General features: G+C 37.9%; 1 protein-coding gene across 1 annotated transcript in view; it reads left to right on the forward strand.

The window, feature by feature from the left end:
- Nucleotides 1-17,024, forward strand: part of LOC107694150 (thyrotropin-releasing hormone-degrading ectoenzyme) — a 114,589-nt gene that overhangs the window by 68,464 nt on the left and 29,101 nt on the right. The window contains exons 6-8 of the mRNA XM_016493755.1: nt 1,992-2,066; nt 9,950-10,015; nt 13,661-13,848. Of these exons, the coding sequence (XP_016349241.1) occupies nt 1,992-2,066; nt 9,950-10,015; nt 13,661-13,848 (329 nt within the window). The remainder of the gene's footprint in view (nt 1-1,991; nt 2,067-9,949; nt 10,016-13,660; nt 13,849-17,024) is intronic.

Raw genomic sequence — 17,024 nt, forward strand, 5'->3', positions numbered from 1 at the left:
GGTTTATTTTTGCTCTAAGCCCCCATTCATTTCCAACTCTGGAAGTAACCAGGATCCACTATGTTAGTAGAAAATGTCTTATTGTATTGACATAAAATTATGAATGATTCTGATGAACATTTGTTTTTCGATTCATTTCCGTTCAAATCCCTTGATTAAAATATCCTGCTCTCTTGGATTAATGTCTTCAACGGGATTCTTAATCAATCTGCCAAAAGCTCTAATGAGCAAGAATTATTCATAATGATGGAGAATAAAGGTGTAATAAAACATGCACAGTGTCAAAACCAGACGTGTTTATAGCAGCTGATAGTGTGCTGGCTCACCAGTCACACACTTTTAATAAATACATAGATGAGAAAATAATACAATTATAAAACCTTAATTTAGTGTCGTTTTGAATTTGATAACTCAGTGCAGAGATTTCGCCAGAGAGCCCATTATGAAGATGTTCTGGATATGAACCTGCAGTGTAATGCTTTCATATATAATTCATGTGATTCATATTTCATCCATTTTCATGTACGGTAACCGGCAAACCGCCACTTTCAAATGAGTAGCAGGAAAACAGTGTCACTGCAGAAGCACAATTTACTGAAATGTATAAGAGTTTGTGGTATTACATTCATGATGTGTTTATATTATTTTTTAACATCTTGTTCAACAAAACTGGAGCAAGAATTTATTAATATATTTAAATATTTAATGAACATTACATATCTGTGATTATTCTGTGTATATTTACATTATATACAAAGGTTATTCGAAGAAAAATAGTACCATGGTAATTTTTTTTGATTTATCTGCCTCCTAGTGGTTTATTTTCTGATTCTATTATTTAAAAAAAGTTAAAAATCAGTTTAGACTTCCTTAAAATAGGGAACAAGCTGGTATCAGAGTAACATCTTCCTCATGTGCTCCAGAACGACTGACTGTATTTGAGATCGTGACTCTCTGCTGATCCACAGACACAGTGAATGATGAGGGTCTTTTTCATCTGACCCAAAACTTCTACCTGTCTTTATAGTGAATCCTACAGGGACACATTTGATCAGAGCCCAGAGACAGTGAGACCCTCCACACAAATCAAACACACACACACACACACACACACACACACACACACACTGAGTGTTAGCAGCAGTGTTTCTCTCATGAGTGAGTCGTGTCGGCTCTCGTGTGTTGGCAGTGAATGTTCATCATATCAGTGGATTGTGGGAAGCTGCTGCAGATATAAAGGCTTCGGTCATGAGAAATATTAGCTGGATTTTCCTATAACCACTTTATAATTTCATTTATAGAGTGATTTTTACTTATAAAAATAAAACAGAAGCTTTTATGGGACACTTTTATGTGTTTGATACTGTAAAACAGAATAAATAGTAGAGGATGGGATGTGGGGAGATAGGAATTAGATGCTGTCAAATTAGCATGTCAAAGTCACTCAAAGTCAAAAAGATACAAATTTATGAAACTGCAGAAATCAGCAGGACGAGTGTCATGGAGTTCTTGTTTAGATGAACCTTGAATACTTGAAAAAGAAGAACTGCTAGAAAAAAGCAGGGTAATAATTAAATTAACTGAACTTGTATTAAATATTGTTAAACAGTTTCTGCTGTGTACAAGCATGTTAATTTAATTTAATTTAATTTAATTTAATTTAATTTAATTTAATTTACAAAAATGCAAATGAATATTACAACAGTCATTCATAACCACAAATTCAAAAGAAGTCACACCACTAGAATTATGATTTTGTCAACTGTCCAGTTAAAATTACACATAATTATGTACGGACAAATTAATATAAACACTTTTAAAAACACAAGCTTCACATTTTTTTTATTTTAAACCCTTCAGAATGTCATGCCACATTGACTTCCATTGTAGGTAGATTACTGTACTTTCATACAATGCATATTTTGCGATTAAATTAATGTGTAGAGCAGGTGTAAACGATGAGCTTTTACTGAATGTGGGTGTTTCTGTTGTGTCTGCAGGGAGCCGCTCTGATCCGAATGCTGGCTAACGTCATGGGACAGCCACTATTCCAGAGAGGCCTCAATGTAAGTCAATAGTTTTCTTTCATCTTCTCTCTTTGTGGTCACAGATGATTTCACACGTATGTATGTTTTACTCCTAATGTGTTATGAATATGTTTATAAGGCTCTCTATATGAATTATAGATTCTGCATAAATGCAGCTTTAAGAGGATTGTGGCATAATACCTAAAATACTTCTCAAATTTTTTTTTTTCAAAAACTCAATCCTTGTTAAATCCTGTGAATGTGAGCTGAATGTGTTACAAATGAATCTCACCATTTAACACTTGAATATCTCAGTGAATGTTCAAGTCCCCTCAGGTTGCTCTGAGTGTCTCGTATGTTTGGGAGATTGTGCAGCCGTGTCGGTTTACATGTGTTTCTTATCTTTAGAGCTACAACAGCTTGTTGTTGTTGTGTCACGCGCTGCCATCACGCTTGAGGTGAAAGCAGCACAATCAGACAAGTGATTAAACGTGTTCGTGTCAGAAATTAATTTCATATCTGAAACTTTTACAATCAGAAGTTTCAGAATCATTCTCTGTGTTAAACCGGTTTACAGTAATGGTGAAACACATCCGCTGCATTAAAACACATGTACTGTAGCTGATATTGAGTAGACGGCTTGTATTTTTTCAGTTTGTTTATAGTCACATGGTCATTTGCTCCAGCTGAAGTGTTTTAAGTTCTCTGAAGCTCTTTCTGTGTCCGTCTAGCAGTCAGAGCTCCTCTGGAGTGAGCAGCAGATCTCGTGATGCATTATTAGAGATTATTAATGGCTGTGTGGACACCGTATGGCTGCTACATGAAACTACATCCTGTAATGTGGTTAAAGGATCTGGGCTGTGAACAAACAGGTTTGAATCCAGTGAGAGTCAATCTGTAAACGAATAAATGTAAATGTGTTAAAGGTACAAATCCCTCCTCCTTTAATGTGTGAGTTCACACAGATTCAGAGGTACAGATTCCTCACCTTCACATAAATCACTTTTCTAAACATCCATAACTTCTCATTGTATTTCTTTATGCCTGAGATGCTGTAAAAAATCTGACAGTTTCAGAGTTGTTTTCTGGGTTATTTTTGTTATTGTGGTTTAATGTTGCTATTAGTGTTTGGAAGCACAATCAGGTCATGTTTTCTGCAGAGCAACACATTTAATGCTTCATTTACTGATGTAACATCTGCACATATGAGCTTAATATCACAGCACAAATACATGTAAGACCAGCAGACTGATGTGTCTAATGCACATATACTGTATGTGATCCATTTATCTTGAACTAGCTACACTAACTGTAATTAGTGTGTTTGGTTTTGTGCAATATATACTATAGTAAAATGTCTATCTTTTATGCACAGTATATTTTATCTCATATGAAAATAAAATAGAACGCAATAAAACATTTTTGATTTAAAAAACCCCAGAAAGAAACATAAAATTATAAAACAATTTAATTTGAACTTATTGTATTAATGAATAATTGAAAATAAAATTATTACATTTTACTGTGTTATTGTTTTCATTGTTTTTTGTTATTTATTGTTTACTTTTCAACTTTTTGTTGTATTAACTGTTTACATTATTATTATTATGTTTTCTTATATTAATCAGTTTGATCAGTTGTATTATTTATTTATTATGTTTGTTTTTCTTTTATCTTTTTTTTTTTACCTTATATTAATCCTAGTTTATCCTTAATGCTCAATGTAGAGGCTTATGAACTCCTAAACTGCTCTAGATCTGAAAGTCTGAGTATTTAAGAGGAGAGACACAACCTCACACATCTGCCAGTGATCCAGCTCTCCTCTCTCGTCTGTGTTCTGTCTTTGTCTGTTCACCGAGGCTCATTTCATTCTCTCAGTGTCTGTTTTTTGCTCTGTGTGGCATTTCTCCTCCTCCTCGTGTCTCTGCATAATTGAAGCAGCAGACAGTTGTGAATGCTGAACAGCTCAGAAGCAGCAGACGGGCTTTAGTCTCATCCAGACCAGCATTACCCATCCCTCTCTCTCTCTCATCTTCACTAGTAAACGGTGGATGGGCTGCTGATGCAGGTGGATGAATGTCTCTTATAAAAGAATAGAGGGAGTCATAAATGAGGTCTGAATGGGTTCTGGGGCTCATACATCTGACTGGAGTGATGAAGCACTCGCGTCTCATTTACACACACTGCCCATCGCTTTTAAAACCACTTTTAGATGGATCATATTATGGGATGTAGGAAATATTCATTCCGGCTGGAAATGTGAAATGCTTGACCTATGAATAGCAGAGGACAAGTACGCTCCTGCCCTGGAGAAATAAACTTCCGCATGTTACAGTCCATCTTCATCCTCTGGATGTGATTTTGAACCGCAGGAAGCTGCTTCCCTGGATTCGGTGCTTCATAGTCCTGTTTGTCGGCTCTCAGCGTGTCCCTGACTTGGAGAATGGCAGTCTGTGAGATTCCCGACGGATGCTGTGGGCTAATAATTCGTTCTGAACACAGATGAAATAGCCAGATACTCTTCGATTCAATCCCACAACATTCTGGAACACAGAGAAGATCCATTTTTCCCATCTTCCTCTTCTTCTCCCAGCAGCCCCTCTGGCTCAACTGTTCCGCCTCATTATTACTGTTTTCTGTCTCTCTCTTATGGGAACTTTCAGTATCTCTGTCTGTCTCTGAGTGATTGATGGGAGGAATAGGTAAACACAGCACCTCACCAAACAATCTACCTCCATTGCCTCAAAATTACTTTCATATGCAAGAAAATTGCAGACATATTTCTTCTTGTATTACTTTTGAGGGAACTCATTTAGTTGGATGAATAATGAATTATTTATGATCTGCTTTGACTGTTGTGGTGAAGGCTCTTGCAGAAAACTGGTGTTTTAGCTTCGGGGGATTTACATATCGAAAGCGATCAATCTTTTGTCTGCCTTTGTATATAATTTGACTTTGCAGAATCAGAAACCAAAACCGAATGTGGTTATAATATCTGATGAAGGAACGTTCAGGATATTATTCTGTCCTGGAGAGTGCCAGAGGAGTAACTAGCCATTGCTAATTAGAGTACATTAATTACACACACAACCATCCCACTGGAATCTGTTGAGTTATGAAGTGAATCTTTAGATCCGTTCCAAGATGCCGATGTACACAGAAAAAAATGTAATGACCATCAATAAGATTAATAAGGTGCATCTTTATTAATATTAATTAAAATATTAATTTGGCCAATAATAATAATAATAATAATTATTATATATGTTTTTTTGGAGGTTAGAGTTCTGTTATCACTAGAATATCACACCTCTGGAAAATGCGGTGAATCAGATTCAATGACCAAAAATAACTTTCTTATTGTACAATACTACTCAGAGCATGTAGCAAAAATCTGCATGATTAGGGACTCCAGTTATGAGCAAACAACAAACAACCTCAAGTGTAATACAAGTAAGACTTTATTAACTGCGTAAACACTTGAACTAGTCTAACACACACACACACACACACACACACACACACATACAGTTGGCCTACATTTTCATATACATGTTATAATGGATTTCTTTCATGTTGTTTCTTTCATGTCAAATAGGCCCTAGCCCGTCTTTTTACCTCTTATAGAAAAACGTTTGGAGCATTTTTTGTTTGTTAATATATACGTTTTTTTTAAGTAACGGCCAGCGGCAGACAGTGAGTTGATCATAGCCTATGTTTGATCAATTTAGCCTTCTCAAATAATCACTACAGGCGCCACTGACTCGGACGGTTGTCGTGGTTATAAACACCGTAAACAGCAACCGTTCGCGTGTCAGCGCTTAATGCGCATATCCTATATGAAAAGCATTTTAGGGGGCCCTTGGCTTTTGGGGGCCCAAGACGGTCGCCTATCTTTGCCTAATGGGTATGTCCGCCCCTGACAGTTGGCATAGGAAAATGTGTTAAAGCTTAAGCAGTAAAGAGAAAAGAAATAAAGCATGAAGTTATGGTAAAATTTGATATTCAGCAGATCTACAGCCTGAAGGAAACATCAGTTACTTAGCTCAAACACACCTTTGTAAAAGGTGCAAATGATACTTAATGTATCAATTAATAGACTCTTAGCTCCGCATCTTGCCCTGGAGTTTCTGCATCTGAAAACTTCTTCTGAATAACTCTGATCCTGTGATCTTTTAAAACTGTGAGGATGTCCCACCCTTCAGGAGGCGAGTGAGCCAATGAGAAAGTGTACCTTCTGAGGGAAAGTTTACAACCCTTGGTCCTCAGGCATATGTTTTGCATATGGACTTTGATTGGATGTTGATGAAGAAACTATTAAAGATTCTGGTAACACTAATATCTTCCATAGGTATCAACATACAGTATAATATAAATGAACATTTAGACCATTAAAAATACAGCCGAAAGATACCAAACATGGCATACCTGTGATCTCTGTTAACAATAGTATGCAATTCTAAAATATTAATTTAAAAGAGTTTGTATCAATACATAAGCAAAACACTAAAAGGGGAAAAAATATGGACTGAAAAATGGACTGTATAGTACAAGGGTACATTTGTCTGTTTCAAAGTGAATTTAGAGTGAAAACTCTACATTCCTTTGAGTTGTAAAACAATCTTATCTTGATGTGTGTCTTTGTTACCACAGTAACCAGAGGCCTGGTTCTCCCTACCACATTTTTTTGCTGGTTGGGGAGGGGTATTGTCCACTATTTGTTAAATATAACAAATAATCATGTGTCTGATCCACCTCAATCATTACAAGTGCATTAAATAGTTAAAACAATCAATAAAAATAAAAAAAAAAGCCGTCAGAATTAAAATTGACTATTTTACCCAATATTTGTATGTGGTATTATTTAGTCTTATTAGAGCATCACGTTACAAAATATGTGTAAACAGTAGACAGCTGATAGGATTGTCTGTTTCTTGTCTCTCTGTAAGAGCTTTTGGTCACTAAACAGTGGTGGGTAGCAACACAGTCATTAAAATACACAATTTTAGGCCAAGCAGACTGGAAAATGTCAACACCAACATAAAATGGCTCTGAGTGGTCCCTCGCTGCCATGCAAATCCATGCAAATGAGCAGAGTAGGTATTTCATACTGCAACAATCACATTCAGCATGCAATTTCTACCTATTGAGTGAGACTGGATTGCAGGGACAGTGGTCAGATATAGAATTAAATGTCCTTACACAATCACAGAATGCCGCAATTGATCACTCAGTGTCAAGTATTCATACTAATAATAATAATAAAAATTCATAGTAAGGTTTTTCTGAAGGATTTCAGTCTATTAGCATTTATTTATTTAGTTGGTAGTTTCAGAATGGTTACACCACTTTGAAATGTTTTATTTTAAGCCCCAAAAAATGCATTTAAATTATTAATTCATTGAAATTGTAAATAATAATAATAATAATTGAAAATGAACTTTAATTCAAAAGAGAAAACATGTTCATTGTGTATTTATTATACAGTATATTTAACATAAATATTATATTTACATTTGAGTTAATCTAAAAAATATATATACAGTATATCACTCTTTTGCATCTGACTGACTGACTGACTGGGACTGATATGGCAACTAGATTTATTTTTACTCCTTCTATCTTGCTTTGGCAGTCAGCAGAACACATCAGTGTCAAAATAATGACAACACACTGTGACGGCCCTATCAGAGGCGAGATTGGACCACATGGTCACTTCGCTTCAGGGCATTAACTCTGATGGAGGAGAGAGTGAGAGAGGAAGAGGAATTGATCTGGTTTAAAACAGATTCATCAGGATGGTAACATGAATCTGGTTCTGCTCCAGACTCAAATCCCAGACTCTCTGAAAGCTCAGCAGAGCATATAGAGAGATGAAGGCCAGCTGGACTGGGTCACGTTTTCAGGATCCCAATGCAATTTGCGCAGACCTCTCAGCATGACGCCTGTTCGCGTTTCAACAAGTGTCCATTTTGATTTGATTCATGAAGCAAAGGCTGAAATAATGACCTTTTTAAAGGAATAGTTCATCCCAAAATTAAAACCCTGTCATCATCTGCTCACACTTTTTTTCAGTTATTCACTTAAAATCTACCCCTCTTTAAGAGCCAGTGAAGTGTGTCTGCAATAATGGTTTTGAGTACTGGTATTGTTGTTTAAAATCAAAACTTTTTGGTCGGTTTATCACACAAAGATAGCTTATGACTTAAGAAGAGTTTAAATGCATTAATATAGGCTATGTTCTTGGCGTATTGAAAAGAGCAGCCTGGACATTCTGCAAAATATCTCCATTTGTGTTCTACAGAAGACATGCACCAGTATTAGCAGGGAACATGCAGTTTTTTGTCAGCATGTTCTCTTGACTCCAGCAACAGGAAGCGGATTACAGTTGACGGGTTTATCGTTCACGGTCACTCAAGAGTTATCGAGGAATCTCGTATACAGCAGCCAAGAGGCTTCCCACCAGATGTTCTTATCAGATGCATGTAAATGTGCTCTCCAGGGTCAGACTCCTTCTTCATGTCGTCCACCACCTGTATCACTGAGACTGCAGGGCAGAACAGACGCACTGATAATGTAGCGTTTGGCGTTTAACAGATTAAAGTCTGTTAGCAGTGAAATGAACACCCACCGGTGTCTTAGCTTCAATAATACACCACAATACAGATATTACATCCACTTTTCTATGCAGATTTGTCCATGTTGATGTCAAGGCACTTGTAATAGAATACATTAAAGAGAATGTCTAATGCTATATCATGCATTCTGACTTATTTACCCTGCTGAAGAATTGGATTCTTGTGCTAAACATGACCAAAGTCTCAAAAAACGAGTTGGACGTATGACAAGAGTATTTATGTGCCAAATATGCTCCTTCAGGGTTCGTATTAGTAAAGGTAACTTAGGAAAGTTTTTTTTTTTTTTCGAGTATGGCCCTGTATGATGTCATAAAGGGCGAAATTCCTTGTATGGGCACTTTTGTCAACCAGGGGTGCATTTCCAAAAAACATTGTTAGCTAAATATAGTCGTTAGTTCCATTGAACTCTATTGGTAACTATGGAACTTGCGACCATAGTTGCTTTTGGGAAACGCAGCCGTGTGAGAGCAAGAGCACAGCCAACAATGTGCTTCATTGAGGTTGTGGAAGTTCTGAAGTTTGGGTACGGAAGTACGGAAGCACGACAGGAGCTGATTTTCTGAGAGAAGTTGTACAGCTGTATCTTTCTTTTATAAATTTGATAAAACTAAAGACTCTTCAGAGATATGAAGGATGCTATACTACTCAATAGGTACTCAAGATAAACATGAGATTGAAACTGAAGTACCACATGTAAATACAACTACTGCAGTCAGTGGCATCGCAAGGGGGGAGGGGTGTTAGGACGATTCCAAGGGCCCGGCGTCAGAGGGGGCCCCCTGAGGTGGGAACACGATTTCTACCGAGGGGGGCCCGAGTATATATGCTGTTCAGGGGACCCACAAACCATAGCGGCACCCCTAATCATTAATATGATTAGTATATACTAGTACAGTACTTTTTTTGTAAGAGTATTGAAGTTTTTACTCTATTCTGTTATTTTTTCAAAACTTAAGGTGTTTATTTTAATGTGAACAATTGACCATCTTTTATGTCTTGAAAGAAATCCTGTTGCTGATTTGTATGTTACTCATTCAGTGATATGCTGATGCAGCATCGACTCGAACAACATAATCAGCCTCTAATTGGCCTCCTTATGGTCCTCCTTGAACTGACAGCCAATCACACCCAAACATCTGCTGCTAATTTGCATACGTTCAGCTTGAATTGAGAGGATTAGTAATGTTATTGTTTGGGCTTATTTGGTTTCCCAAGTTCACCGTTTCCGTCCAAGTCCAATTTATTTCTCTTCCAATATTGATCTCCGTCTCTGTCTGTTTGCAGGATTACTTGATGACGCACATGTACGGGAACGCAGCGAGAGATGACTTGTGGAACAAATTCTCAGAGGTGAGACTTTACACATCTTCTGGGTGTGAGACCTCCATCCACGAGCAGGAATCAGCGCTGGGGTCAGTCAGTGTTGAGCGACGAGTGAAATTGTGTGTGTTCAACCTACTTTAATTCACCCAGTGCATCTCCTGCAGGGAGGTGTTCAGAGATTCATGCGCTGCATATAGGTCAGAGGCCATTATATAACTGTACATCATCAAATTTATGCCAATACACCACCTACTCACATTAACGCATAAGGGTTTTATGGAAATGCCACATGGGAAAGAGTTTGATATGGAGGCTGGGTTGTGTTTGATAGTCTCGCTTTTACACTTGAGCTTTCACTTAGAATGGAAACGATTTCTGCAAACGCAGGTCAAATATTGATCCAGAAATCTGATCACTGAAACCTGCTAAATGCAAATGTTCACAGATACTGATAATAAAGGCTTGCTGCTGCTGATTATGGTGATTTTAATTAACTTATACATTAGTTGAATCTTATCAGACCCGATTAGTGAAGTGTCACATAATTGCTGACAAGCCTGATGAGTCTCTCAGATCAAACATGAGCATCTGCCCTTCAGCTCAGGTGTAGCCAAGAATAACCCAAGAAAAATCTTCTGCTGAAGGAAAGTTGACCTATTTAGATGCTTCACTCGGGCCTCAAAAATACAGTTCTTATTAGGTTTGGTTCCCCTCCTGACAGAAACACTTTTTTTCCCTGTGATCTGCTTATTCAGTTTCTCTGTCTTTTTGTAGTAGCGTAGAGGGTTTAGCAACTGTGTTAATTTCCCATAATTTCCCAGTTTAGTTACCGAAACAACAAATGCTGCAATGCTAATGCAGAGTTCCTTATTTAACTAATAAAAACCTGTTTAAATTATACAAAACTATTTAAATTAATGTTTAATTGAATTAAAAAAATATATTTTTAATTGCACACATATGCAAAGCAAATGCTAACATTGTCTTTTGTTTCTTTATACGCCATTTTCTGCACATTAACAGAACACCTTCATGGATGGAGGTATCTCACACAGTGACAAAATGCAATGTAATTGGTCAGATAACAATATTAACCGAGGCTGTATGCGTGGTGCAACAGGACTCTAATATGCTGGCTCACCTGTGCAGTGCAGTTATAAATAATACAGACTTATTTTAAAACCATAGCTATCTAATATGAAAAAAACAAAAAAGATTAAGACACTAAAAGTAGGAGCGAAAGGAACTGCTATCACCTGTGAAGTAAACGGTCGTAGCCAACAGCTATGATCACAGTGAAGTTAAGCATTGGGTTCAAGTCATCAGCTCAAAGCCCAGAGATGTGCTTTTAAAACCAGAGGACTCTCAACAAGTCCCCTCTCGCTCATCTCACAAAGTGTCATGACTTTAATGAGATTACTTTCAAGTGTAATCTCAAAGTTATTATAGTTTGTAATGGAACAGCAGGACATTTAGCAGCTATCAGCGTTGTATGAAGCGTTTTGTCATTCACATCACTCTCCCAAATGCCGGCTGATGGGAGCCGCTTCTTCATTTTCTCTTTCAAAACAGAACGGATTTAAAGGTGAATTTATGTGAAAGGGCCAGTCCTGGACCTCCGTATCCTCTCAGTGGCTGTGTTTGTCAGGCACTGACGAATTTAGCTACATTAACAGTCCATGACAGCCCATCATCTAATGAATACTGATATGCGCTGTGTTCATTAGCTATTCATGAAATCCAATTTGCTGCAATAATCTGGCAGTGCTTAGAGCCCACAAAGCCCTTTGTCAAACTCACGACCCATCGCCGGACCGGCCTTCACTTCCTTTAATTATATTCGCCAGGGCAAAGGTACAGTAGCTTCCTGAAAGCTGTCCTAAAGAAAATGATTCATAATGTAGGAACATCAGCTGCCGTCATCAGCCTCTGCAGAGCCTCTTCTGTATTCACACGGTAAACAAACCATGAGTCATTGACAGCTGTGAGAAGTCGTCTGGTCTCATTCGGCGTTTTCCATAATAGCCGAGTCATCTCATGCAAGCTTGGTTAGTCTCAGATTTTAATACTCATATGGTCAGAATCATCTGTTATAAGCAAGAGTTTCCCAATTACACTGGAGAAGGGGAGTTGCACATGCTCGAATGATCTAGTCAAGTTGATGTTTGCAAAATGCAAGAGAGCTTGACAGAGCACTTTTGTTTCTGCCACCACATTCCCCTTCCAATCCCACGGGTCTCCACAACACACTGACTGTGTGCTGCTGCAGAAACATTGTAAATCTCCACCGGTTTACAACCAATTTTTAAAGAAACTACCGATTGACCCCAGTAAACATGAAATGCTGCACCTCTTTAAAATGCGGTGAAATGAAATGATGGAAAATATCTGTGAAGCCAATGACTCACTGTCTACAGACAGCTACGTTAAGACCGAAATGAAATCTCAAAATACTGACTTTACATGCATGCTAACAAAGATGCTAAAGATTATTTAATTATATTTTGAATACTTTCTAAATGTGTTTCCAGTGTTTTTTTCAGTCACATACTCTACCATTCTTTTTAAAATGGATACTGCATTGAAAAGTAGATGAAACTCCATAAAACATTAAAATGTTCCTCAAACATACAGATAGCTTTTGAAAACAATTCATACAGAAAACTGCCAGTTGTCCACCGTGCTGAACCATTTATAGTAGCATTTTCAGAGAATAAGGAGGAACCATGTAGGCAGTATATTTCCTTCAGGGACAAAACTCAGTCACATTACGAGCTTTCCACATTAATGAGCCGTGAGATCCAATTTTATGTTTTACTTCTTTAAAATAGGAGGAGCAGCTTCCTCTGAAGAAATCAGACTTATAAATCTAATTCTGCTCTTTTACAAGCATTGCTCTTGTATAGAGAGATTAGATAACTGGAAATTGCCTTGTGATGTTTCTGCGTATGCGGTTTAAGAGAACGGTGAAGTTTAATCACCTTTCTATTCACTAAGAGTTTTTAATTAAAAGTCCTGAATGGGTTCTTATTTCACCCTATGCTCATTGGAAAATCGTACCTCTACCTACATTTTTGTAAAACTTCATACATACAATTCACTGCAGTTTCCAACTGAAATGAACACTAGTGGTTTTTATTCCTTTTCACACAAAATTATGATTAGGGGCGGTTTATCAAATAACAAAGTCTTACACAATACTATGTTATGACCTTAAAACACTTTTACCATAGTGCATGATCTGTAAGCTAATACACTTTCACATTTGTATCACATAACCAGCTCCATATGTGCCACTTTTCTTTCATAGTAAACTTGCTCGATAGCTCACCTGGTACAGCGCTGCAGTTGTGATGTGTCTTGTGAAACACAAATACAAATACTCTAATTAAAGACTTGTAGAAGCAAGCTAAAATCGCATGGCTGCTTCAACAAATCTGTTTTTAACGTTTGCTTTTGCCAACACTATCACTTAGGTTTAGCATCAGGTTTAGTTTAAGTAGTACATTATTTTCAAGCTTTTACACCACCCACCATAACCAACATAACTAATATAAACCAACAAAACTCAATCCACTTACACTTTCAGACACTATCTATTTGCTCGGCACCTTTTACTCTGGCAATCTGTATATGTATGATGTATTTTGATGTATATATTTTGTGTCAAAGGCCATGCAGCGGGAGGGAAAGGACATCAACATCACGCAGGTCATGGACCGCTGGACACTGCAGATGGGTTACCCTGTCATCACCATCAGCAAGAATGACAGTCTTGACAACAGTGTCACCATCTCACAAGAGCACTTCGTCTATGACACCGACGCCAAGATCCAGAATCCTGAGCTGTTCAACAAAAGGTAGTCTGTCATATGTCAATCGTGACAGGTTGTTACATGAAAATGAAACACCATCAGTCAACTGACCACTTTGAATGACATTGATTCTCCATGAGCTCATACATCGTTGCAGAAAATCCACAATAATATATGGAGCAGAGGCCTGTACGTTTGCCAAACACTGCAATGCTGAATAATGCAAAAAGCCCACAGTCAGTGAATCTCCTCCCAGAAGTCACTGATAGTTTCCTGTGATCAGATCAAGCTCAGACTGAAATAAAGATCCTAGTAGTTCTGCAGCTGACGAGAAGAAGAAACTATTTTGATTAAAAATTAGATTAAATATTAAGTTATTTAAAAAAAAATACAGAAGAATAGACCATCTGGAGATTATAAGCACAGCTAGACAGCTAAAGACTAGCCTAGCGCCCCACAACAGCATGAAGACCCAAAGGATTTCCTCGGGATGTGAACAGTTTACTGCTTAGCATACCTTTAGATGTCTGCCTTTATTGATCCTGCTAAGAAAAACAGCTTTAACCAGCCTAAAATGGTTTTCTTAGGCTGGTTCAAGATGTTTTCAGCAGGACAGTAAGGAATAACACAATTCTCTTTCTATGAATCATATTTCACAACATGTTCACACACACAAGCTATCAAGCTGCTATTAACTGAGCATTTAATTTATTATTAGCGACCCATGCTAACCCGTCACTGCCACATGCTGTTTGGCACTCGCCTGCGTCGTCACGGAAAACTGCATGTGTCACTGGCAGATAGATTAGTTTAATTCTTTGTTAGAGTGAGATGAATAATTCAATACTGCCTCTGATCCGTTTTAGAAATCCTCCTTTTGTTTTGGATCAGACACTGTTAGCAGCACAAGAATTGAGTCAAGAATTGAATCTTAATGCTGTACTGTCAGTTTGAGTGTGTGGAGTGTGTTGTTAGGCAGTATTGCCATTTAGATAGTGACAAAGTTTCTTAAGTTGAGAACAATATCAGTGCTAAACACCTGCAATTTGAGAACACGAGCTCCTGAGCATGTAATCTGTTTGCAATATTTTTTGACTAAAGGTGGTTAAAATGCAATGTATTACTTAGAAATAGGAGAAAATAATAAAACTAGTGAGGCTATAGCAGCATTTCTGTCATCATCTGATTTATCATCTGCAAATAATCAATGGCTCCTTGCTTTTACGCGGCTAGGCTAACTCTCCACATCAAGCCGTCTGGTGTCATAAATATGAAACATACAGGTAGAAATCTGTATGTTCACTTCTTTCCGGAGTTAATTTGTTCAGAGCAGACAAATCCGCCTTCCTTTGAACGTCTCCTCCTACATGAATGTGTTTTCTGAGTGCGACAGTCTTCTGCAAAGGCGTTCAGAAGCAGAACTGCTCCAGGAATCAATAGCAAAGCCGTGTTGCGAGTAGGGGGCGTCTCTTTCCTGCTTTGCCCATCAGGCGGGTTTTCAGCTGAGTACCAGACAACCTGCCAGAATGCAGGGGATTTGGCACCTTTGTAAATGCAGTGTAACACCTCACTTGAGGCTTTAAGCCAGCCTAGTAAAATGTGCTGACAGAAACATTGGCAGCAACAAAAGGAAAACAGAAGGTCAGTTTATTGTATTTCAAACCCATTCAGTGTGTTTCATGTCCACTGGCATCTCGTTAAAGTTCATCCCTGTTGAAAAATCCAGCATATGCTGGTTAGGTATGTTTTGACGCTGGGATGCTGGTTTAAGCTGTTCCTTTGCTGGTTTATGCTGGTCCTTTTGAACACATAACAGCACCCTGTCAACCGTCACAGCAGACTAGCATCGTAGCAGTGAACTTTACACAGGCACGCACCACATTTTCTTCATAAAATGTCAAACTTTAGTAATCTAATATGAGAAGAGCAGCCTGGATTAGTTGGTGACATCAGTCTCGGCTGTGGGGAATGGATTGGATCATTAGGGATTTGTGTCAGTTGGAAAACTGACAGCAATGGACGAAATCCTTTCAGGCTGCTGGTGACTCACCTCAAATCATTCATAAGATGATTTGCATTATTTAATGTGTCTTAATTATGCCTGAATAAGCCGAAATGAGGATTCTGTGTAAAGTGACTGAAACTAGATAATAAAACAATGATAGCAACTTTTAATTTCAGCAGAAACAGCTGTAAACAGCAGACTGAAAGTTTACAGTATATCACAGAGGAAACTATAGCACAGTCAGGAAGATATTATGCGTAAGATGAAGCAATATGATCCTGCTGGGAAACAGTATTTAAATGCGTATGTTTGTAAGGCACTATAGAGAGAGATTCTGTGCTAGACGAGCGCTGATAACAATACTTATGAATTCCAGTGATAATAGAAGCATCTGTGTGTGTTCAGATGAAACCACACACTGATACATTTACATGAAACTCTGTTCATCAGTGGGATTGAACAAGAGAAGATAGCAAAAGAAAATTAAAGTTCTCCACAGGCTGGTAATTTGGTGGCTCATGTTTATGTTCATTTATGGAAGCGTCTGTTATCATCATTGTTATTTACATCCCTCAGGAACTGGAACTTTGTGTTATGGCCCAGAGCTTTAGCTAAAACACGAATCAAAATTTCAGTCTCTGCAGCAGACGGGTACAGTCATCTCATTATGTTTATGGAAAGAAGCAATGTTTGTTAGCTGAGGGTCAGTTGCTCTTAATGGACAAGAATATATGACTAAAAGCAAAAAATAAATATATATATATATATATTTGCAATTCCTAAGCCCTCAACATTTTATCACTACTGAAAAAGAGTAACAGCTGTGATGTGTCTACATTTAAAATTCACTGTGATTAACCAGCATCCTCTCTCTGTTTTCTTCATTGGTTGTGAGGTCTCAGTCTCACTGTCTCTCAGTGCGGGTGTGATAATATCTCAGACTCTCTTTAGGGACGGCTGGCTTTTGCGGTCTATAATGAGTCACTGGGGGCTTTTGCGGCTCAACATGTGCGATAGATCCTCACAACACTTTTATCCAACACCAGCTGCACAGAAGAGAGGAAAAAACACAAGTGTCTTCATTTGAAACCTTCCATGGATTCACATATGCTGGAGTTTGTGTTGAACTTGAGCTATTGTATTTATTTCCAGTATGTTGTGTAGACTTGCTTTAGACTTTGTCAATCATCCAGCAATGGTTTGAAACCACTGAGAA

The sequence above is a fragment of the Sinocyclocheilus anshuiensis genome, unplaced genomic scaffold (genome assembly GCF_001515605.1).
Source record: "Sinocyclocheilus anshuiensis isolate Anshui unplaced genomic scaffold, SAMN03320099.WGS_v1.1 scaffold1003, whole genome shotgun sequence".
Lineage (NCBI taxonomy): Eukaryota > Metazoa > Chordata > Actinopteri > Cypriniformes > Cyprinidae > Sinocyclocheilus > Sinocyclocheilus anshuiensis.